This window comes from Paroedura picta, chromosome 2 (genome assembly GCF_049243985.1).
Source record: "Paroedura picta isolate Pp20150507F chromosome 2, Ppicta_v3.0, whole genome shotgun sequence".
NCBI lineage: Eukaryota > Metazoa > Chordata > Lepidosauria > Squamata > Gekkonidae > Paroedura > Paroedura picta.
In genome coordinates, this window is record NC_135370.1 from 123660522 (window position 1) to 123685505 (window position 24984).

Here is a 24984-nt window from a genome sequence, read left to right on the forward strand (position 1 = left end):
TTAAAAATTATTCTTTTGTGACACTTTTTAAGATCTCCTACTTTGCATCTTATGTATTAAAAACTTCCATTGCTAATCTGGAACATACAAAGAGAAATTATACTTATATAAGAACATACATTCTTCTTCAATATGTTCTTTTGATTTTTTTCTGATTCTCCTATCATCATCATCCTTTATAATTAGGGTTGTAACAGTGATATGAATTTTAAAAAGGTTTTGAACAATTTAAAACATGCCCGTAATTATTCCAGCAGATGTTTAAATTGACGCTATAATTATAAGTGTTAATGACAAATGCCATCTTACTACAGGCATTTTTTCTCACCCAGGAACCTTAGAAGATGCCTGCTATGGCATATAAACGTTGTCTCATATAAACAAAGGGGAGTAAATTCTGGTTCAGAACTCCTGATCTTATCAATATGTACACTGATGCAAATTTCACTGATTAATATAATACTAAGATGAATAATTCACCACTTTCTTTAATTAGGTGATAGGCCTAATTAGGCCATAATTGATACAGATGACCTTTAATGGCATGAAAGCCCTAATTGTTGACCTTTGAGGGAATTTTGATATTGTGGCATATTTGATCTTCACAGTTTAAAAAGAACAACATCAAACTTCTGAAATCAGGGATGGTTTTACCCTTTTTACGAACCTTTTGTGGCACAGGGTGGTAAGGCAGCCGACATGCTGTCTGCAGCTCTGACCATGAGGCTGGGAGTTCAATCCCAGCAGCCGGCTCAAGGTTGACTCAGCCTTCCATCCTTCCAAGGTCGGTGAAATGAGTACCCAGCTTGCTGGGGGGTAAACGGTAATGACTGGGGAAGGCACTGGCAAACCACCCCGTATTGAGTCTGCCAAGAAAACGCTAGTGGGCATCACCCCAAGGGTCAGACATGACTCGGTGCTTGCACAGGGGATACCTTTACCCTTTTTATGCAGGATCAGGAAGGATATACTGCTTTGCCACATCCAATATTTGATACTCCTTTCCTTATTTTAGACATTATGACATTTCCAGCACAACCCTAAACACAATTCACCCTTCTAAGAGCAACTTAGCTTTGGGTAGCTTTGGGTGTTAATTACTGGGTTTAACACAGGAAGGCTAGCTATACAGGGGGAAAAGCAGCAATTTGCTTTCATGGTTTTCACCTGTATTTTCACAGTTTTCCTCATCACTGTTATCAGAGCAATCATCCTCCCCATCACAGCGCCAGGAAAGGCGAACACATCGGCCAGATTTACAGCGAAACTGGTCGGTTGTGCACATAGATGTAGCTGTGGAAACAAAAATGAAATTAATTTAGTCAGACAGTGCAAATTTGATTTGTTGCTTGCATGCCCTTATTCTTCACAGTCCCGTATCACTAATGCCATGATAACCAGCATACTCTTGTCTTCCATACTACATCATTCCATCTGCCACATCCCTGAAGAAACTCACTGCAGTTTTTTTCATCTGACTGGTCATCACAGTCAAAGTCGCCATCACATCTCCACCCAGCGTTGATGCATAAACCATTGGTGCACATGAACTCCCCAGAACGGCACGGTTGGTGAGAGGCTGCAAAGAGGAGACAGTATATTATAACCTCCATTCAACTGTCCCCAAAGGGCCAGCCCCAATTAGAGTAACAAACCCAACAGACTCAAGTTATATGTTCCCCTCTCTGGATTGCTCAACAGTGACAGAGAAAAATTTGTCCCACAGGACTTGCTGCTGTCAAATGGAGCAATACTTCTCCCAAAAAAGTAACATAGGTGCCTGAATCATAGCAAGTTAGTGGCACCCTTCAGTAATTTATTCTGGAGATTGAATTTAAAATAAAAAGCCAATGATGCTATCTGGGATTTCAGTATCTGGAGGCATTAATCCTGCTCTGTAGCTTCTAACCTGTATCCTAAAAGCTCTTAATGTATATCCTGCACACTTTTTCTTGCCTTACTATTAAAATTTTAGGTTAATGCAAATCAGCATTTCCAACAGAATCACCAAAGGTAGATTTCTGCTAACTCTGGGATTTGTACAATCAATTCTGAATACAACATCTGAAGCTTCTTAAAACAGCATTTCATTTCCTGGTGAAGTATCTGAAATATTTTATATCAACATACACATCACTTGCCCCCCCCAATGGTGGTTGACTTACAGCAGTCAGATTCATCAGACCAGTCCCCACAGTCATCATCTCCATCACAGTGGTATATGTCCAGGATACAACGACCATATGCACACTGGAACTCCTCCAGGCTGCATGTAGGTGCTGGAATATCTGATGCTAAAAAAGGGAGTGAAGAAACAAGACTAAAGCAAGACTGCAAATAGTTGTGGGCTTCTAGTAACACAAATTTTAAAAGAGCTAAGTAGATCTAGAAAATGCAGGAGGCATTACACATGCATTTATGCAGCTATCTGGACACACTGGAATGGTGTCACAGTGCTACTTCCAATGAAGCCCAAGTGCTTGCAATTGAGAAGTATTGTTTCTAGACAGTGAATTTACACTACTTCATAGGCAACCACATCAGGAAGAAATCTATGATGTTATGTTCCAAAACAGAAACAAAATGCAAGGGAAGTGTTCATATTTAAAGTGCTTGCCTACAGTAGCACAGATTAATTCAACCTTCCCTAACAATATTCTATAGCCACCTAACCACATGACAGCCAGGGATTGGCTTCACACATCCAGGACAGAATCACATAGGTAGCTAAACATGCAGAACTTAAAAAAAAATCATGTAGACTCCTCAATGCACCTTTGTACAGACAGTACATTATACCCTTAGAATATAGTCCTGCAGCTGCTTATCAGTGGTTCTGCTTCCTAATCAATTTTATTAGAAATAAAACTCACCCCAAGTTTATCAGGTGTTGGTTGCAACTAAAATATGCTTAAAATAGTATGTCAATACACCATGACCCATAAATTCTCATCAATCACTCAGAAAACTGCTCTGCCACTTGCCAGGGTGTGCAAAAGGGAGCTCTTCCACCAGGCTTTTGGCTGAGGTCAACCTGAATTCAATCACCTCCCATTAGCCCCTGAGTCCCACTCCCATGAGAATCACCACCAACATGTCCATCCTATGGTTCTATCAGTATGTTACAGTTAAAATTGGATGTTCTCACTATATTTGTTCCATTATGTTACTATTCTTCTGTTATGACTTTCACTACTATTCCATTTTGCCTTTTGGAACTGTCCATAGAGTCTTAAAAGACGATGTAGTAAAAGTGCTACACTCAATATGCCAGCAAATTTGGAAAATTCAACAATGGCCACAGGATTGGGTGAGGTGATTGCTGGGTAATTGTTGGGAGGCTTAAAAAGGGCTGCTCCTCGCCAGAGGCAGAGCTCAGACAACTGAGAGCACGTGGAGAGAGCTACTGGGGAGAGTTGCTGCTGACCAGGTGAGGCTATTGTTCTGCCTGGGTGAGGTGATTGCTGGGTAATTGTTGGGAGGATTAAAAAGGGCTACTCCTCACCAGAGGCGCGAGCCTTTGGCGCGAGACAAAGGGCTCTTGGCCGAGCAATTAGAATCAGTAGATTATATCAGTAGATTATATTTCCCTAGTACTTCCACTGCCTAGACATTACAATGGACCTCCAGGACACTCATCCCATCATCTGCAGTGAGTGTGACATGATTGCCTTCCTCCCAGAAGACAAGATGGACTACAGCTGCCCCAAGTGTAAGCTGGTAAGACTTTTGGAGGAAAAGATTAGGGCACTAGAAAACAGAATTATTACTCTGACCCAAAGTAAAAAAGGGGAGGAGTTCGTAGTCCAGAGCTCTGCAACATGGAATAAAGAGAATACAACCAGTCCTGAAGAGGACAAGGAGATTGACCACAATAGGGAGCCTCTGCAGGCAGTTCGGAAAAAGACTGAACGGCGAAGGGCGAGACAGTTCTCGGGGCCTTTGGAGCTCCAGAATAGATTTCAGGCCCTTGCAGAGGAGGTGCAAGGGTCAACAAGGGAAGAGGTCCCAAAACAAACTCTAAGACAAAGGGAAGAGGCCACGGGGACAGAAGGAAATGGAGTTGAGAAGAAAAAAAAAAGGAGAGTACTGGTAATTGGAGACTCCCTGCTAAGAGGAATGGATCGCCATGTGGCTGGGCCCGACCCCCTAACCCGAGAGGTGTGTTGCTTGCCAGGGGCGAAAATTAAAGATGTTTCAGAAAGGCTGCCCAAACTCCTCAAATCTACGGATCGCTACCCATTTGTGATGGTCCATGTGGGAACGAATGACATGTCCCTGAATACCATCGCTCCTATTAAAAAAGACTATCAAGATCTGGGGAGGAAGCTCAAGCAAATGGGGGCACAAGTGGTATTCTCTTCAATCTTGCCTGTCAAGGGAAGAGGAATGCGTCGGGAGAGGAAGATAATGGAGGTGAATCACTGGCTGCGTAGTTGGTGCCGGCAGGAGAGATTTGGTTTCTGGGACCATGGGATAGGCTTTCTTGAGGAAGGCCTACTAGCACCTGATGGACTGCACTTATCGAAACTGGGGAAGAATGTGTTTGGCAGGAACCTGGGGAAATTCATCAGGAGAGCTTTAAACTAAAGCCACTAGGGGAAGGAGACGATCAACATAGGGAGTGTATGGAAGGAAAACTATCGGAGGCAGCCCAACCGGCAAGGCCAGCTCATAGGGAACCAAAAGTAAAAGGATTCAGATGTCTTTATACTAACGCCCGAAGCATGGGCAATAAAAAGGAAGAGCTGGAACTTCTCATGCTGATGGAAAAGTATGATCTAGTAGGCATCACAGAAACTTGGTGGAATGATTCTCATGACTGGAATGTAATGGTGGATGGATATGAACTGTTCAGAAAAAACAGAATAGATCGAAGAGGTGGAGGAGTGGCACTGTATGTGAAGAAAGGGCTTACCTGTCAGGAAATTCTAGTGAAGGAGAGCATATCTACAGTGGAAAGCATCTGGGTGAAAATAAGCGAGGGGAAAACAAACAGTGTGGTGGTTGGTGTCTGCTACCGACCGCCTGACCAACGAGAGGATGTGGATGCTGCACTTTGTGAGCAGCTTGAGAAAATATCCAAGCGGCAGGACCTTGTCATCATAGGTGACTTCAATTTTCCAGATGTGTGCTGGGAAACAAACTCTGCGAAGCGTCCTCAGTCATGCAACTTTCTGACCTGCCTGGCTGACAATTTCATTTATCAAATGGTAGATGAACCCACAAGAGGTTCAGCCATACTGGACTTAATACTGACCAACAGGCAAGAGTTGGTGGATGAGGTGAAGGAGGTGGGGACCCTAGGGGGAAGTGACCATGTCCTCATAGAATTCCTTTTGAGATGGGGAGCCAAGGAAGCTTGTAGCCAGACGCGGATGTTGGATTTTCGTAGGGCAAACTTTAATAAACTCAGAGACATGATGAGTGTCATACCATGGACGAGAATGCTGGAAGGGAAGGGAGCATGTGAAGGGTGGGCGCTACTCAAACAAGAGCTATTGCATGCTCAATCAATGACTATTCCAGAAATACGAAAACACTGCAGGAGCTCTAAGAAGCCTATTTGGATGAACAGAGAACTTCAAGAAGAACTAAGAAAGAAAAGGAAAATGTTCAGGAAATGGAGGGAAGGACAGAGCTCTAAAGAAGAGTACCTACAGGTTACTAGGCACTGTAGATCAATCATCAGAAAGGCCAAAGCTGAGAGTGAGCTAAGATTGGCCAGGGAAGCCCACTGTAATAAGAAAAGATTTTTCAGTTACGTGAGGAGCAAACGTAAAGTAAAGGAGGCAATAGGCCCGCTGTTGGGTGCGGATGGACAAACTCTAACAAAAGATGCAGAGAAAGCAGAAAGGCTTAGTGCCTATTTTACATCTGTTTTTTCCCACAGGTCAAAGTGTTTAGGCACGTCTAGAGATGGCTGTAGCCAAAGGACAGTGTCTGGGTGGCAGGTTAACATGGATAGAGAGGTTGTCGAGAGGCATTTAGCTGCACTGGATGAGTTCAAATCCCCTGGTCCAGATGAAATGCACCCGAGAGTACTCAAAGAACTTTCCAGAGAACTTGCACAGCCCTTGTCCATCATCTTCGGAACCTCTTTAAGGACTGGAGATGTCCCGGAGGACTGGAAAAGAGCAAACGTTATTCCGATCTTCAAAAAAGGGAGAAAGGATGACCCGGGAAACTACAGACCAGTGAGTCTGACCTCTGTTGTGGGGAAGATAATGGAGCAAATATTAAAGGGAGCGATCTGCAAACATCTGGAGGACAATTTGGTGATCCAAGGAAGTCAGCATGGATTTGTCTCCAACAGGTCCTGCCAGACCAACCTAGTTTCCTTTTTTGACCAAGTAACAGGTTTGCTGGATCGGGGAAATTTGGTTGATGTCATTTACTTGGATTTTAGTAAAGCTTTTGACAAGGTTCCCCATGATGTTCTGATGGATAAGTTGAAGGACTGCAATCTGGATTTTCAGATCGTTAGGTGGATAGGGAATTGGTTAGAGAACCGCACTCAAAGAGTTGTTGTCAATGGTGTTTCATCAGACTGGAGAGAGGTGAGTAGCGGGGTACCTCAGGGTTCGGTGCTCGGCCCGGTACTTTTTAACATATTTATTAATGATCTAGATGAGGGGGTGGAGGGACTACTCATCAAGTTTGCAGATGACACCAAATTGGGAGGACTGGCAAATACTCCGGAAGATAGAGACCGAGTTCAACGAGATCTGAACACAATGGAAAAATGGGCAAATGAGAACAAGATGCAATTTAATAAAGATAAGTGTAAAGTTCTGCATCTGGGTCAGAAAAATGAAAAGCATGCCTACTGGATGGGGGATACGCTTCTAGGTAGCACTGTGTGTGAACGAGACCTTGGGGTACTTGTGGATTGTAAACTAAACATGAGCAGGCAGTGTGATGCAGCGGTAAAAAAGGCAAATGCCATTTTGGGCTGTATCAACAGAGGCATCACATCAAAATCACAAGATGTCATAGTCCCATTGTATACGGCACTGGTCAGACCACACCTGGAGTACTGTGTGCAGTTCTGGAGGCCTCACTTCAAGAAGGACATCGATAAAATTGAAAGGGTACAGAGGAGAGCGACGAAGATGATCTGGGGCCAAGGGACCAAGCCCTATGAAGATAGGTTGAGGGACTTGGGAATGTTCAGCCTGGAGAAAAGGAGGTTGAGAGGGGACATGATAGCCCTCTTTAAGTATTTGAAAGGTTGTCACTTGGAGGAGGGCAGGATGCTGTTACTGCTGGCTGCAGAGGAAAGGACACGCAGTAATGGGTTTAAACTTCAAGTACAACGATATAGGCTAGATATCAGGAAAAAGTTTTTCACAGTCAGAGTAGTTCAGCAGTGGAATAGGCTGCCTAAGGAGGTGGTGAGCTCCCCCTCACTGGCAGTCTTCAAGCAAAGGTTGGATACACACTTTTCTTGGATGCTTTAGGATGCTTAGGGCTAATCCTGCGTTGAGCAGGGGGTTGGACTAGATGGCCTGTATGGCCCCTTCCAACTCTATGATTCTATGATTCTATGATTCTATGATTGGAAAAGGTCAGTTTACATTCCAATACCAAAAAAGGACAATGCCAAAGAATGTTCAAACTACCGCACCATTGCACTCATTTCTCATGCTAGCAAAGTTATGCTCAAAATCCTACAAGCTAGGCTCCAGCAATATGTGGACCGAGAACTTCCAGAAGTACAGGCAGGATTTCGAAGAGGCAGAGGAACTAGAGATCAAATTGCCAACATATGCTGGATCATGGAGAAAGTAGGGAGTTCCAGAAGAACATCTACTTCTGCTTCATTGACTATGCTAAAGCCTTTGATTGTGTGGAGCACAACAAATTGTGGCAAGTTCTTAAAGAGATGGGAATACCAGAGCATCTTATTTGTCTCTTGAGAAACCTATACGCAGGTCAAGAAGCAACAGTGAGAACCGGGCATGGAATCACTGATTGGTTCAAAATTGAGAAAGGAGTTCCACAAGGCTGTATACTGTCACCTTGCCTATTTAACTTGTATGCAGAGCACATCATGAGAAAGGCGGGATTAGATGAGTCACAAATTGGGATCAAGATTGCAGGGAGAAATATCAACAACCTCAGATATGCAGATGGTACCACTCTAATGGCAGAAAGTGAAGAGGAACTAAAGAGCCTGTTGATGCGGGTGAAGGAGGAGAGTGCAAAAGTTGGCTTGAAACGCAACATCAAGAAAACAAAGATCATGGCATCCGACCCTCTCAATTCCTGGCAAATAGATGGGGAAGAAATGGAAATAGTGACAGATTTTATTTTCCTGGGCTCCAAGATCACTGCAGATAGGGACTGCAGCAAAGAAATTAAAAGACGCTTGCTCCTGGGGAGGAAAGCTATGGCAAATCTAGACAGCATCCGAAAATTTGAAGGCGCGAAGTGCCTTCCGATTGGGCCTTTCCCCGGACAGGCCAGAGTTCTAGCCAGTAGGGAGGTGCAAAGCGCCTACCGACCCCCCCCCCCCCCGATAGCATTGTGAGGCGCCATCATCACTTCAGCACCTACAGGCCTGGGCCCAGGGAATGGCTTCCCCGGGCCTGCGGGTTGGCGGGTGTGCTCTGCAGGCCTCAGGGATGGCTTACTCGCGGCCGCTGAGCACATCCACAGCCTCCCTGGGACGCTGAATGTGCTTGGTGCCGGGGGGGGGGGCTTTCAAAGCCCATATTACAAATGGGCTTTGAAGCTAGTTCATATATATTTAGCTATACCAAGGTGTGAAGTTAGCCAAGTTGTAAAAATGAAAAATGGAGTGGTTCCTTCAAGGGCTTAATCTTGCCAAATAAAGCTCCTGAGCAGAAGACTTGAGCCAAGTCTTTGAAGAATGCCATTTCCCCCCATTGAAGTCAGCCCTTCACAGAAGAATACTCTCCAGAAACATTCAGACCCTGTATAGGAGGATCCATAGAATCACAGAATCATAGAGTTGGAACGGACCTCCTGGGTCATCTAGTCCAACCCCCTGCATGCTGCAGGACACTCACAACCCTATTGAAACTTCACAGAATCAGCCTCTCCGTAAGATGGCTATCCAGACTCTGTTTAAACTTCTTCAAAGATGGAGAACCCACCACCTCCCGAGGAAGCCTGTTCTGCTGAGAAACCACTATGACTATCAGGAACTTCTTCCAGATGTTTTGACAGAATTTACTTTGAATTAATTTCATCCCATTCGTTCTGGTCCATCCCTGGTCCATAGCAGCCTTTTAAATACTGCTTTTAAATACTTGAAGTTTTAAATACTTGAAGTTGGTTATCAGATCCCTCTCAGTTGTCTCCTCTCCAGGCTCCCACAACCTTTCCTCATATATCTTCGTCTCTAAACCCCTCACCGTCTTTGTTGCCTTCCTCTGGATACGCTCCAGTTTGTCTATGTCCCTCTTCAACTGCGGTGCCACAAACTAACACAAAGTTGCTACAATTCTATCCCAGTGCTCACAAACAATTCCTTTGAATGCCTAAAAGAACCTTCAAGAAAAACTGAAAAGGAAGACAAAACATTCTGTACATGACAACATAATCCATATGCCATTATGTCCAAGGACATTTTAAAAATCATTACAATGAAATCCTGGGAACTCAGAAGAAATAAATGTGACTTTGAGATGAACTTCCAGCCTTTTTCGTTCTTCAAGAGCTAGTTGCAACAGAGACCACAGATTTCCCTTAGTGTTTTAAACTGTAGCCATCATGGCCCGATGCAGACTGGGCTAGCAGATGGGGTTTAACCTATCACTTTCTGTATGGTTTTTGCTAATTAAAACTGCTGCCCTTCACTATTACCAGCCTTCTAATGGGAAAGAGTGGGTATACAGTTTTTGCCCAGTGCTATAACTGCATGGGAAGCTGAGATTTGACTGTCTGCATCATGGATGAGTAAGAAGTTTCAATGCCATTTCCCTCCACTTCTCTTCTGGCCTTGACCTAAACAGGAACCACATACAACTATAACCGAGCTCTAAAGAACTGCCAGAAAGTTCTCTTGGCACTTCCACTGTTTTGATCATCAGACATAAGTGCAGCATTACAGCCTTTGAGAGAAGGTGACAGAGGATATCTGAGAAGTCAAATGCACTGGACTCCAATCAGATTTGGCTGCAACTTGCCAGCTATGCATCTTCATCAACTGCAAACATTAACAAGTAGAGGATATGTAGTTTAGGGGCAGATGAGAGTAGTTGTTATTCCTAGTTTGAAGGGCAGGTTGTGGGAGTTGAGGGACAACTCTATACTCAAATTTTCAAGAAGGTATGAGGTCGAGATTTAGATATATACAAATGTAAAGGATGGCTTGTTAATGTTATTTTACCCTATCACTAAACCTGATATGGTTAGACTACCTGTTCTCATCCATCCCTGAGGTATGCATGCATGCATATTAATAACCCACTAGAGAAAGCACAGCCAATGAAAGGAGACAGCAAAGTTGGTCTCTCTGAGTTGTTTCCTAGCTCTGAAATCTTTGTAGCCTTGGCTCTCTCCCAGCTTTTATTATCCGGAGAGATAAAAGACACTCTCCACAGTACATATAGAACACTGCTCCCTACCCTTGTCCTTCAGAAACTGGCAGCCCAGATTCCCCCCCCCCCACAACCTTTTTGAAGTTTCTTCCTATCTAGAATAAATTCTGTAAAATGCCCTTGAAACAGAAGTTGAAAACAATCCTATAGTTTCCACAGATATTAGTTGCAGCTCAGATATGGTGCAGACAAAGTACTAGAAGCAGAGACTTGAACAATATGACAAATGACCCACAGAAAGAGGACAGTGAAACCAACTCTCCCAATACTCTATCACTGAACTCCAAGCTCTTTAACACACTTGATAAAGTCTTAATTAACTAGTAGGAAGAAGTCTGGCAGATATGATCCAAGTGTACACAGACTGGAGAAACAGAGAGCCAAAAGGAGCCTTGGGATGTTGTCCACCAAGAAACAATGAAGCAGGTCACCCCTTCCACGTTTGCTGCATTACTAGTCAATTTTCTCAACTCACAGGGTCATTACTCAAGGTCAAGATCAAGATCAAGGTACCAGTATTCAGTGAACAACACAGAGAAGCACCTTCAGGTTATGAAAATATACAAAAGAAATACCAAAAATATACTAAAAATACCACAAGAGCAACCCAATCTATGTAATTTTTTTTTAAGTTTCATCACACAGAATGAAAAAATAGTTGGAAATAGTAACAAAGCTTATGTTTGGTCAACAATAATACAATACAAAAACCTTTAATGGCATCCATAATAAAACAGTATACAAAGCAGTTCTGTAAATACAGATCTATAAAGCTGTAAGAAAAATTACAGCAGGCAAGGGAGCAGCAAATACAAAAAACTAAAACCAGTGACCTTTACTTCTTTGCCCTGTGGGTCATTACTATAGATAAAAACTTAGCTGCCCATTCAGTGGTCTCCGAACAATTATCAATAAGCAGCAATTCAAGAGCCCTGCCATCTGTGACCTCAGGAAATGTTAAAAGTGGGGAGACCAGGTCAGAACGTTGGTTGTTATACAACTCACATCGCAGAATGATATGGCAGATTGAGTCTGGTTCTGTATGGAAATACCTGCACATTCTTTCATTGTGGGGAATTCTCCTATATCTGCGTTTGGTCTATATACTGGAACATACACACTATTTTGATTTGTTACTGTCACCTTAATCTCACAGAATGAGAAAAGCAGGTGTTGAGGGGAATAAAAAATACAACCTCAAGTAGGTATCTTTAGAAATGGCATATGCATATTCTAAATAAATAAATATTTTTCAAATAACACTTGTTGATGGGCAATGGATTCAAGATGGACAAAAGGAATTTATTTACTTCATGTATATCTCACCTTCTTCCACAATGGGAACCCAAAGAGGTTTACATTATTCCTCCAGTTTATCTTCTCAACAAGTTAGGTTAGGCTGAGAGTGGGTGACTGGCCCAAGGTCACCCAGCAAACTACCACAGGAGAGTTGGGATTCGAACCAGTGACTCCCAGATCTTAGTCTGAAGCTCTAACTGATACACTGAAAGTACTTTGCTCAATGAGAAATTAATTTGTAGAATTCACTGAGAGGAAAGCAGACGAATCCATGTAGGATAGGTCCATCAGTGGCTACTAGTTACAGTCAGAAAGGGAAGCTTCGTATACAGAAGCAGCAACCCTTTGAATACCACTGCTAAAAGGACACAGCAGGGGAAGACCCTGGCCTCTATGCCGTGTTGGTCAGTCCACCAGGACTAGTTGGCCACTGTGTGAAACAGAATCCTTGAGTAGATGGATCATTTGTCTGATGCAGGTGGGCTGTTATGTTCTTAAAAATATGAATGGAAACTAAATCATGACTAGAAATTATAGTTATTCTTTCCTTGAAAAGAACAGGAACTTCTTGCAAGTTTGTACCTATGTACCTTCCTCAAAAAATCCACATGACTTTTCAATTTCAATAAATTTATTTGCATTTGTATTCCTTTATGAGAAGTATTATAAAAAAGAATTATTGTGGCAGAAAACATTACTCCTTTTCCAAAAGGGGGAGGGAGAAAAAGATGGGGTAGAGGTCCACTGTTGATCCTACAGATATCTTTTCTCATTTCAAAATTTTAAAGACATATGTTATCAAGGAAAGAGATTAATATAATGACAACCAGAGATGCATACTGGAGTATAACCAGGGGTTCACAGAAGTCCAGTTTGCACAAAATTGTTATTGTTGTTATGTGCGAAGTCGTGTCCGACCCATCGCGACCCCATGGACAATGATCCTCCAGGCCTTCCTGTCCTCTACCATTCCCCGGAGTCCATTTAAGTTTGCACCTACTGCTTCAGTGACTCCATCCAGCCACCTCATTCTCTGTCGTCCCCTTCTTCTTTTGCCCTCGATCGCTCCCAGCATTAGGCTCTTCTCCAGGGAGTCCTTCCTTCTCATGAGGTGGCCAAAGTATTTGAGTTTCATCTTCAGGATCTGGCCTTCTAAAGAGCAGTCAGGGTTGATCTCCTCTAGGACTGACCGGTTTGTTCGCCTTGCAGTCCAAGGGACTCGCAAGAGTCTTCTCCAGCACCAGAGTTCAAAAGCCTCAATTCTTTGACGCTCGGCCTTCCTTATGGTCCAACTTTCGCAGCCATACATTGCAACTGGGAATACCATAGCCTTCACTAAACGCACTTTTGTTGGCAGGGTGATGTCTCTGCTTTTTAGGATGCTGTCTAGATTTGCCATAGCTTTCCTCCCCAGGAGCAAGCGTCTTTTAATTTCTTTGCTGCAGTCCCCATCTGCAGTGATCTTGGAGCCCAGGAAAATAAAATCTGTCACTATCTCCATTTCTTCCCCATCTATTTGCCAGGAATTGAGAGGGCCGGATGCCATGATCTTTGTTTTCTTGATGTTGAGTTTCAAGCCAACTTGAACAAAATAGGTACACATATTTGCACTGCTGATCTGCTACTATATTACACCACATCTAGGTTATTATAATGGGTGCCTAATGCAAGGGCATTGCATCTTGAAGTATTCCAACTGCTTATTTCAGAAGATCCTGAATGATAGGCAAGTTGGAAACCTCTGTCTGCTAAAGCCACTGAAAAAAGGAAGATACTTACGGCAGTTCTCTTCATCGGAGCCATCCTTGCAGTCCGTATCACCATCACAGAACCAATGCTCAGCTATACAGCTGCCATCGCTGCAGCGGAACTCTTTGTCCGAACATTTCCTCATGTCTATAAAAACAGAGTCAGAGGTAGCTCAGCTGAATGGCCACAGGCTCTACTCTCCCAGGATTGACTCCATTTGTGCAACTTATCTGAGAGCACCTTAACACCCCTGAGCACACAAATAAACTCACTGTACAAATCAATAATTGCTTGCCTCCTCATTTTACTATTAGGTTGTGAATTAAAAAATTGGAATTAACAGGAATTCTAAATAAATGTGATGTAACGTAAAACATTAAAAGTTCTGGTAGATGGAAGATATCCCAATGGAGAAAATAATGCAGACCCAGCTCTCAAACAATGAATTTTAGGGGAAAAGTCAAATGCTTTGGCCCAAGCTCCTCAATCCACTTAAGAGACTGTTGTCCTAACAAAAATCTCAAATATTAAGTGGACCTACCATTTAATTTGTATCTTTGTTCTAGGTCTATATATTGAGGCAAAGTAACTGTCGAACTACCTGCAGGTATACTGAATATATCTCACTGCTGGATTAAAGGCCAAGCAAGCACTGTTTAAAAAAAGATCTGTTTTAAAATGGCTGTTCTACAGAATTAGGCAGCACATATGCTGAGTGACCCAGTCAGGCTACTAACCACACTGCTCATCGCTGTTGTCCCCACAGTCGTTGTCGCCATCACAATGCCACAGGCTACGTATGCAGTATCCATTCTGACAAGAGAATTCATCCTCCTCACACTCCCGTGGGGCTGAGAGTTAAAGACAAGCAGCAAACAAGTCAAACATAACAGAGGGCTTAGTGCAGGCTTTCTCAACCAGGGTTACATGAAACTCTGCGGTTTCTTGACTGCCCTGGAAGGGGTTCCTGAATGGGTGGGAGTTAGTTGATTTTTATATATATATATTCTTTAAATTGGTTAAACATTTATCAGGTGATAAGACTATATAAAGAGCCTCTTGTGGTGCAGAGTGGTAAGGCAGCAGACATGCAGCCTGAAAGCTCTGACCATGAGGCTGGGAGTTCAATCCCAGCAGCCGGCTCAAGGTTGACTCTGCCTTCCATCCTTCTGAGGTCGGTAAAATGAGTACCCAGCTTGCTGGGGGGTAAACGGTAATGACTGGGGAAGGCACTAGCAAACCACCCCATATTGAGTCTGCCATGAAAACGCTGAAGGGCGTCACCCCGAGGGTCAGACATGACTCGGTGCTTGCACAGGGGATACCTTTACCTTTTTAAGACTATATATGGTCATGTAATCTTTGGTGTCACTCCTACCAAAGGATAAGACTGGCCATTGCTCACGGACAATACTGGCTGCCCTACTGGCTGTCAAGGACTACAACACAGTAATTAAAAGAACTGCTATAACTACTGTAGTGTTTAATTGCGTTAATCTCAACAGCACTACAAGAAAATGGTTTTGTCTGTTAAGACATGTGGTAAGGTAACTTACGGCAGTCTTGCTCATCAGAATCATCCTCACAGTCATTGTCGCCATCACAGACCCATGAACGACGGATACACTTGCCATTGTCACAGTGAAAATCCAGTGGGGAGCAAGTGGGCAACACTGAAATACAAAAAGAAGAAAGGCAATCCCACCAGGTTTCAATAAATTTTGCTATCCTGCAATCTGTACCAAGGCCATTAATAACAATAAACACATTCTTGCATGTTACAAAGTTACTAAAAAAGTAAAAAAAAAAAAACGAGACAAGGATATTTGCAGCTGGGACAGTGCTGTTCTACCCAGGAGTATCCCCATCTCCCCCTAAAAGGTGCTGCTTTAATGTTTAACTTACTGTATTTGCCGGCATATAAGACGACTGGGCGTATAAGATGACCCCCAACATTTCCACTCAAAATATAGTTTGTCACCATTGTATGACTGCAGCACAACCATAGCGTCTTCTGCCCGCCCCTGCATCTCCCTGTGACCGGCACTAGTGTGCAAGTGCACAAGTGCGAGCTCTGCGTAGACAAGGGGCAGGCCAGAGCGCCGCTGCTTCCTGCCAAGCAGAACGGGCCAGTCACGCCAAAAAGGCTGGCACCCCTGTCTCACTGCTGATGCCCGCCGCAACCATGCTGATGACCTGCTGCCGCTGAGATGGATACCGTGCGATACTGGATGGTATGTAGAATGAGGTGGGCAGGCATCGGGAGGCCACTATGGGCAGCTATTTCTATCCCAACTGAAGTGCCCTCGGCGTATAGGACAACCCCCCCACTTGGAGGCATGTTATTCAGGGGGGGAAAGTAGTCTTATACGCCAGCAAATAGGGTAATTCTTCCCAAGATCAGTTTCTCCCCGTAAAGAAACATGAATGTGACTCCCTTGCAGTACTCTGATAAGACAACTGCTGGTTTTCCCTTCTTATAGAATACCAGTAGCATCTTATTGCTTCCAATATGAGAGACTGAACAGCATTGATACTTATCAGTGCTGGAAGTCATATTAATAGGACAGACAGGGCTTTATCAAAAACCTGTCAATGAGCAATATAAAAACCTAAATAAATATTTGATCATTACGTGACTTCCAGCAACCTAATCAGAAATTTATGATTAGAAAAAGTAGGTTCCTTGAAAATGGCAAATAAGGGCCATAGAAAAACTAGAGTTTCAATTAAAATTACGTGGAGGTTTTGGAACACCAGACTTTCATAAAACAACATGGTTACTGCGGTCATCAGTGAAGATCCTAATGTTATGAGACCTCCTTCATGCTATGAACTGATCTGATCAAAGCTCATGTTCATTATTTATAATGTATTAATTAATAGGTTTGGTTAATTTTTATAACACTATATAAACTGTACCTGCATACCAATGTAATCTATGGTCTTTGGTATCTGATGCCTGAAAAACTGCCATGGCTATGGAGTACAGACATTCTACCCCCAATGCCAACCAATATTTTCATTTTCTCTGCAACTGGATCCTATACATCACTGGAGCAACATATACATTGCTCTGTAAAATGTTTGCCTGTTGCCAACAATTAATCATTGTAATTAAAATTTTTAGATAACTATTTTTAAAAGTACTATCTCATACTGCCAGTATCACTGGCGTGAAGGGGGGGGGGGATCCTTCAGCTGCCATCCGTAAAGGCTGGAGTTCAAAAACACAGTCTAAATCAACCACAGCACAACCTGCACTTGAGGATGAAATAAATGTTCCGCCTTGCAAGATCTGTGCTTCAAAGGATGCCAGCTATGACAAGAAGGCAGCAGCACATGATCTTGTTCCTGACAGGTGCATTCTCCAACAGAAACAATGTTACCTCAACTATTTATTTAAAACACAGAGAGAAAAGCAAGAACAAGGAAAAGCTGAAGACTGTGGAAAGCTTTCATCTCTGCCCCATCACAGCTGATACGATCTTCCAGCTGTCATCAAATGGGCTTACTCTCCAGCACTGAGGGGGAAGGAATGAATCAGTAACATAAGAACTGGCAGGATAGATAGTTCCTGTGAAGCTAAGAAATGACACTCCAGAGGTTCAGTCTTCCCCAGTTCCCCAGCCCTTACAGCCTAGGATTGCAGCCAGTGTCTGATGCAATCTATAGCACCTACACAGAATTGTCCCCTTTCCCTGTAAACCTGACACACTGAGGAGCAAATGTATTCAACAAAGGGCAGCAAACACTCCAATTTCAATACAGTGAGGAATCTTAAACCTGATCTACTTAGAATTAAGACCCATTTCATTCAGTAGTCTAATGAACTTAATTGTTCCTTTGCAAGTGCCACAACATTTTCCAGCAGCTTCTTTGTTTAATTCTTTGATTTATAGCCTGCCACTCCTGTACAAACCACACAATAAAATCCTGCCCTGGCTGAGGCCAGGTGAACCTCCCTCAGGCCAGGAATCGCCAACAAATCCGCACTCACTGAGCAAAGTGCCCTGCAGGGGGGGGGGGGCAAAAGGAGGTAGGTCATCCCTCAGATAAGTGGGGCCCAGCCCATGAATAGCCTTCAAAATTATTACCAAAACCTTGAATTTGATCCGGGCTGCAACTGGCAACCAGTGTAGCTGTCTCAGCACAGGCTAGATGTGCAGCCCCATTTGGAGATGCATGCAGGACTCTCCAATATTGTTGCCTATGTGATACTGTGAGAATGTTGATGTCATCCGTTCAGTCGTGTTCGACCCCTGGAGATTCCATAGGAAAGTTTCCGCCATGTGTCTCTGTCAATGACTGCTTCTTTTAGTTGGTTCATGGTCATCCCTGTGTAGTTCTATCTTCAGTGAAGCAAATGAGTCACTTGATGTCACTTTGAGAATAGAAAATCCTTTGTTTCACCCTATTCTAAAAATTGGATTTGCTGAGAAATACTAGAAGGAAAACCATTGAAAAAGGATTTCTCCAAAGTATAATAAACTATTTTTATTGAACAGCCATTGTCAGTTCTTCTCTCGACTGCCCAATTCAAGCCAAAGGAAATGGAAGAAATCTTCTAGGGAGAGAAGGATTCCTGTCTAGTTAAAAGGGTTAATTGGTTGAGGATTTCCTTAGACTGAATCAGGAAACTTGATTCAGAGGCCTCGGAAGTTAGAGGGTACCTGGTGATTCTAGGAAGGGAAAGCAAGGTAATTTGCAGAGGGTACTTGCCTTCTAGAAAACCAGGGAATTTCAGAGGAACTCAAAAGACAAAACAAAACACAGGCCTCTGTTGATAAACACAGAAACAAAGGGCTTTGTGAGAAAAACTCAGGAACTAAGTAAAACTTCTAAACCTTTTTAAAGCCTATAATTCAGATTCTACAAACTGTACAACTGTTTCTTATATCAAACCTGTATTGCCCGATTCCAACTATCCTTCCCCTCTATGTTCTGCTGGATCTAACATCATCTCAGTGCCATTCTAGAAGGGTTCAAGTAAAGAGAGCTTCTACACGCTTGTTGTTCCAGAACTGAGCTAAAGGCCTGTCAGTGACAGGATGGGACAGTCAGCTTCATCATCATCATCATCATCATCATCATCATCATCATCATCATCACCATCATCATCATCATCATCAAATGTGCAGGCTGAGGGCCAGCATGTTGCCAAAGCCACGCCTGCCTCCTCGTAGCAGCTCCGGCTTCGGAAGGCTGCCTGCGCCTTCACCTCCGGCCCTCTCGCCTCTCTCAGAATCTTGGAAGCCCACCTGCCCCCTTGGTACTACCAGGGCCTTGGGCACCCACCTGCCTCTTCTACTTGCCCCATCTCTCTTACTGGGGCTCAGCTTCTGCAGCTGCTGCTCTCTTCCAGGCCCCCCTAGAGACTTCCTCCCTTCTAGGGAAGCTAGCAGGAGGCTGCCCACATGCTTCCAGTCCTCCTTACCTTTAGGGCAGTCGCTGTGAGTCAGCACCTGCTTTGTCCCACCACCCACAAGGCCCTCTAGGCCTCGGCTGCAAACAATGCACGCTCAGGGCCACATCCATAAACACCCTCTGCAGCTGCTGGCCACCCATCTCCACAAGGGGCCAGGAGTGGGCCTGACACATCAGAGGGGATGCTGCCACCTTCCACACCCATGCACTCACAGCTGCTGCTGGAGGCTGCTGTGTGCCCTCCTTATCCTGTGCAGGACCAGGGCCACCGCAACCCTCTTCACCACCTGCCCACTCAGCTCTTCCTGATGGTTGACCACCCCGATTCCCCCCCCCACACACACGAATCCTTAGCCAGATGGAAGCAGTGACAATATGGTTCAAGTATTCATCTGAAGCTCAACTGTTCAAAGACAGAGGTCCTGTGGCTGGGTAGGAATGGACGACGCAAGGAAGCACGCTTGCCCAACCTGGATGGAGTGCGCCTAGCAGTAGCCCACTCCGCCAGAAATCTGGGTGTGATCCTTGAAACCTCAATCTCCATGGAGACACAGGTCATGAGAGTAGCGCGGCAGACTTTCTACCACCTATGCTAAGCTACTAGCACCCCACAGTGATCCATGAGACTCTCACCTCTAGACTGGACTTCTGCAACTCGCTCTATGCAGGCCTACGCTTATCCTTGATCCAGAAACTATAACTGGTGCAGAACGCTGCAGCCAGGATTCTCGCAAATACGCCTTGGAGATCTTATATCCGGCCGGTACTCCAACAACTCAGCTGGCTCCCAATTGAATCAGGCTTAAGGTTTTGGCCCCCACCTGTGGAGCAAGCTCCCTGAAGAGATCAGGGCCCTGCCTGAACACGCAAAAATGTGCAGGGCCTGCAAAAGAGATCTCCTCCACCAGGCATTCGCTTGAGTCCAACCAACCCAATAACATCTGGTGGTCCTCCCCCCCCCCCCGACACCCCCTCCATGTCCTGAAGCAGCCAGACCTCTCTGGGGGCTGTCGTTCTATTTGAGTTGTCGTTCTACTTGAAGCCTCTGTTACTTTATTATTGATACTAGATATTAAGCCTGCTGTGGCCAAAATACAGCAGGCCCTAGCATGGTGGGTGGGTGGAGGAATGGGGCGAAGGAAGGAGGAAAAGGAGAAAGAGAGACAGAGAGAAAGACAGAGAGAAAGGGAGGAAGATAAAGACAGAAGGAGAGAAACAGGTAGCCAGAAAGAGGCAGATGGGAGAGAGGGAGGAAAGAAGAAAGGAAGAAAGGGAAAAACAAAGGGAATGCTGGGAGGAAGGGAGGAACAGAGTAAGGTAGGTGGCCTGAAAGGGGACTTTGTAGCCTTCTGGCAGGGTCAGGGGCAGGCTCGGCTGCCCCAGGGCCCGGCAGGAGGCTCGGGAAGGCGGCAGCAGGCTTTGCGGCCTACTGCCAGGCCCAGGGGCAGGCTCGGCTGCCCCAGGGCCCAGCAGAAGGCTCGGGACGGCGGGGGCGGGTTTTGTGGCCTTCTGCCGGGCCCAGGGGCAGGCAAGCCTGCCCCAGGGCCTAGCAGAATGCTCCCTGGGTGAGGGGAAGCCGTCTGGAGGACTTACTGCTGGGGAAGGCTTCTTCCTTGGAGCGGCAACTCCCCGGCCGGCCCAGGCGAGGCTGGGCCAACCAGCCAATGGGAAGCCGTGCTTTGCACGGCTCCCCATTGGCTGCTTGGCCCTCGAGTGACACTCGGTTAAAGATGTTATTTATTATTGTATTATGCCTTCAGATTGTTCTATATATTACTCCTGCAATGTTTTCTGTGAGCTGCCCTGAGCCGTTTGAGAAGGCGGTATAAAATCTAATAATAAACAAACAAACAAACAAAAACAAATAAATAAGATCTAGCAGTATTAGCCATGACAGCTAAATAAAGCAAGCTGGATAAATACCAGATAAAAGCTGTGAAGGGGGTTGCTACTTTTATGTATTGTTTGTAGCGTTTTTCGGGCCACTGTTAGAATAAAGGTGTTGGGTTAAACAAAGCCAAGATCTGCTACAGCAGAGCTCACATTGTCTTATATATCCTTATGATTTTAGCACTTTCATCTCACCTTTCCCTCCCTACAGAATTTGGCGTCCTACCAGTTTCTAAATTTTAAATGCAGTTCTACCGTAAATTTATCTGCAGTGAAGCAAATGAGTAACTTGATGTCACTTTCCACTTTTATTCCAACCCTGTAAGAATTTTCCCGCATCCCACTCTTCATCATAAACCCATGACCAGTGTGTTCTCAAGAGCGTAAGCAGGTTATGTAGGATAAACTGGAATTATGAATTATGGTCTTGCATTTTGACGGCACTTAGCACACAGATTTTTAACATTTTGAAGATTTGTATACCACTTTTCTTCTCTCACAAGCACTTACTATATCAGCACCCACTGCTGATCAATTATACACCACTCCAAACAAACACTATACATGGGTTAAAGAATGAATGAAATCCTATATGCAAAATTAGTTATCAAGTCATTGTGAAAACTTGCTTTTTTCTTACTGATTAAATGCAGTACAGTAAAGACATGCTTCACAGTTTTGACACTATTTATCCAAATATGTATCTGTTATCAATTCTTTTCTGTATCAGATTTTTAGCTACCTTTTCATTCTGTCTGAGGAAGCAGCCTGTTATCAATGTTATTTTTTAGTTCCTCTAAATTCAAGAAATATTGTCTTCCTCCTCACAAAAAAAGGCCAAAGATCTGAAGAAACAACTCAATATTGCTGGCCCCTCTCCCACCAAATCAGCCTCTGTACATAGACTCCCATGCCTCAGTTGCTGGCTGCAATTCTCCCCCCCCCCCCCCGCCAAACATATGTATTGGTGTCTGCTGCCTTGAGCCCCAGCGTGACTAATCACCAAAGGCCTGTGCAGTAGCCGCCTGGAAGGGAATTTGCATGCTAGCTCTCTGGGGGAGAATTCTTCTAGCTCCCACAGGGTTAGACTATTAGCGCTGGTTCAGAGAAGATACCATTATCCCATTGAACTGTTGCTACTCTCATGAGGCAACTGCTCAAAATTAAATTCCACCCTACAGGGAACAGTTTAATACTCCCCTTAAATATGAAAAATGAGCTTCAGGTTAGGGAAATGGCATAAAGGAAACCGGTTAAACACCGAGGCCCTTATTCCCTTTGCAGCAGACAACAAGCACGTCAACCATTTCAGCCACAGCCAGACTACTTACAGTGGGGCCACTAGCATTTTCCCCACTGTCACAGCGATAGAAGGAAATGCCCCTTCCTATTGTTGGAAGATGATTGCAAAGTGTTTAATCCCAGCAGAACATTGATACAATACCTAGTGGCAATTCTGAGGATTCCAAAAGAATGTTTAAAGAAAGACAATCTAGGGTACCCAGTACTTCAGAGCTAACAGCTGTTGTCCTGCTGAACAGATGGACAGTGTGGTGTAGTATCAAGACTTTGATTTGGGAGACAGTAGTTTAAATCTCCACTCAGCCATGAAAATCAGTGGATCACTTTGGGACAGTTACTATCACTCCGTGTAATGTGCTTCACAAGGTTGCTGTAAGAATAAAAAGCAGAGAGTAGACAAGGGGATCATGTACACTGGCCTGAACTCCTTGAGAAAGGAGTGTGTAATATAGATAGTGTAATAAAGTCAGGCAGAACACAGGATCATCTATATTTCCTTGCTTACTGTAAGAGAATCATGGATAGTCTAGACAGGGTGTTTATTCAAGGAGCAAAAACCACACAATTCAGATACTCGGAGAAAGGGCATGTATAAAAATGTGGCTTCGTAGAATCTACCGAGACTGCCCCATTATTCATAAAATGAAGCATACTCTATGGGTCACCTTGGGAGAAAGACCTCTTTTCCTTAAGTTAGGAACTCAGACCTCCTCAAACAATGATCCTAAATCTGCAGATCTGTCATGTCATCAACAACCCGAAGCCCCTACTGCCCTGTAAACTGAGGAAATAAAGACACATCTAGCCTTTACTCAGTAGAGATGGAATAGTCATGGATCATTGTAAGGTGTTCTCTCTCTGAACTCCTGCCAGCTCACAGCTAAAGAAATCCTTGATCATTTAAAAAGCAATATTGAAAGGCCAACTTTGTCCCAGCCCTGATTCTGAACAACTACTGCTCAAGGTAAGTGCCCTGATAAGTTTGCTTAGAGTTGCACAGATTTCCAGCCATGTCTGGGGAGGATAACTGAATGAACCGAGGAGAGTGGGAAGTTTCTCCACTACTCCTGTATGTGTACATGACTGTTCTACTGCCCTGGACCCTGTATACTTTAAGATTCAGAATTAAGAGAGGAAGGCCTGACCGACAGAGAACCCAGTTTAAGGCCATTTGTGTTGGAAAAGCAGACATATTTCCATTTGTATAAGGAACTTTTCATTAAAATGGGTGCTCTGCACACGTTCCCTGAGTAAACAAGCCCCACCCAATTGCATTGTTTAAAAAAAAAACACTGCTCATTCATTTGGTCTCAAATCAGACTTCCATTCTCCCCCCACCTCCACCCCCAGCCCCACCACCACCCCAGATGAATGATTGCTAACAATCGAACTAAATGTACATTGGCTTTAGGAACATCTACACTAGCATGGTGGACTGAAGCCAATGTGACTTCTGTACTGGAGCAGTGAAAGTCCTATTGGATATTATTATAATCTTCTTTCCCGTGAGCCATGACACCTCCTACCATCAAGTGCCTTGGGGGAGAGAGGATACAGTTTCCCAGTAAAGAAAGAACTTTAATTGAATTGCTACTGAAGTCCATATAAATTTTAAGGGCACGTGCTGCCAAGCACTGATTGGTAAATACATATATCATTAGCATCTGGCAAAACAACTCCTATCCCCCACAGTTTGTAACACTAGCAAACAGCAGTTCTCAAATCAGTCTTTTTAAATGCATGGAGAGACCCAATGAAGGCCTGAGTAAGTAAACCACAAGAAATTAGACCTGGACATCACACCCTTCTTAGCCAGATGACTAGCATATCTGACACTCCAGTACCATCAGTGGGAAATGACTCAACAGATGCAGAAGCTATCCAACTAGCCAGAATGCACATGGGCTTGCTGTCATCTGTGTTTTCTGCTTCAGTGCCTGGCATGTATCCAGTCTGACAAATACAACAGTTGTGTTTTTAACCTATACAGTGCTTCAGTTCCTTCACTCATTAGTGAGTTCAGTTCCTTCACTCATATAAACAGATGAAATAAAATAATGGTGTTTTTTTTTTAAATGCATGCTAACCTCAGTACTCCAATTAGTCCATCATTCCCTTGTTCTGTTTTTGATGTAATTATCAAAACCAAATTTTGGGGTTTCCTCTATAATAATGAGGACCATTCCGCACGACTTTAATATAGCACTAGTCTTACATTTTGTTTTTGCCACTAAAACTACGTTCCGCATGATGTTGTGAGCAATCTGCCACACTCCTGCAACACTAGCGCCAAAATCGCTTAGTTATAGCGATTTCCGGGGAATCGGGAAAAGTGGATTCGCCCTCAGAAAATCGCTACACTCTTGCCAACAACCTGCAACAGTAGCGAAAAAAACATGTGCGTTCCCAATGTAGCGGTTGCAACAAAGTCCCTCCCCCTGGCTCTCTCCTCCGAACTTCCAGCGAAGCGATCACCATTGTTTTTTTCCTCGGAGCGAGGCTCCGGGGAAAGCAACAAACCAGCGAGTCTTCATTCCCCCAGCGAGGCTTCTCTGGCTACAGTCCCTCCACAGAAGTGCTTTAAAGCTCCCCTAAGTCACCAAGCACAACACAGCCCCCCGTTTGCAAGTTCCCTTTATTTTCAGCCGAAAATCGCACCCGTGCACGGGGGGGGGGGATTTTTTTTTCCAATCGGGGGGGCGTGGTAACGATGAAGCACCAGCTCACACGCCAGCTAGATGGA

At 44.2% G+C, this 24984-nt stretch overlaps 1 protein-coding gene across 7 annotated transcripts in view; it reads right to left on the minus strand.

The window, feature by feature from the left end:
- LRP4 (LDL receptor related protein 4) overlaps nt 1–24984 on the minus strand; it is a 141956-nt gene that overhangs the window by 40342 nt on the left and 76630 nt on the right. For all 7 annotated transcript variants that reach the window (XM_077322376.1, XM_077322372.1, XM_077322371.1 and 4 more), the window contains 6 exons: nt 15179–15295; nt 14360–14473; nt 13653–13769; nt 2166–2294; nt 1460–1579; nt 1168–1293 (listed from right to left, as the gene is read on the minus strand). In XM_077322376.1, the coding sequence (XP_077178491.1) occupies nt 1168–1293; nt 1460–1579; nt 2166–2294; nt 13653–13769; nt 14360–14473; nt 15179–15295 (723 nt within the window). The remainder of the gene's footprint in view (nt 1–1167; nt 1294–1459; nt 1580–2165; nt 2295–13652; nt 13770–14359; nt 14474–15178; nt 15296–24984) is intronic.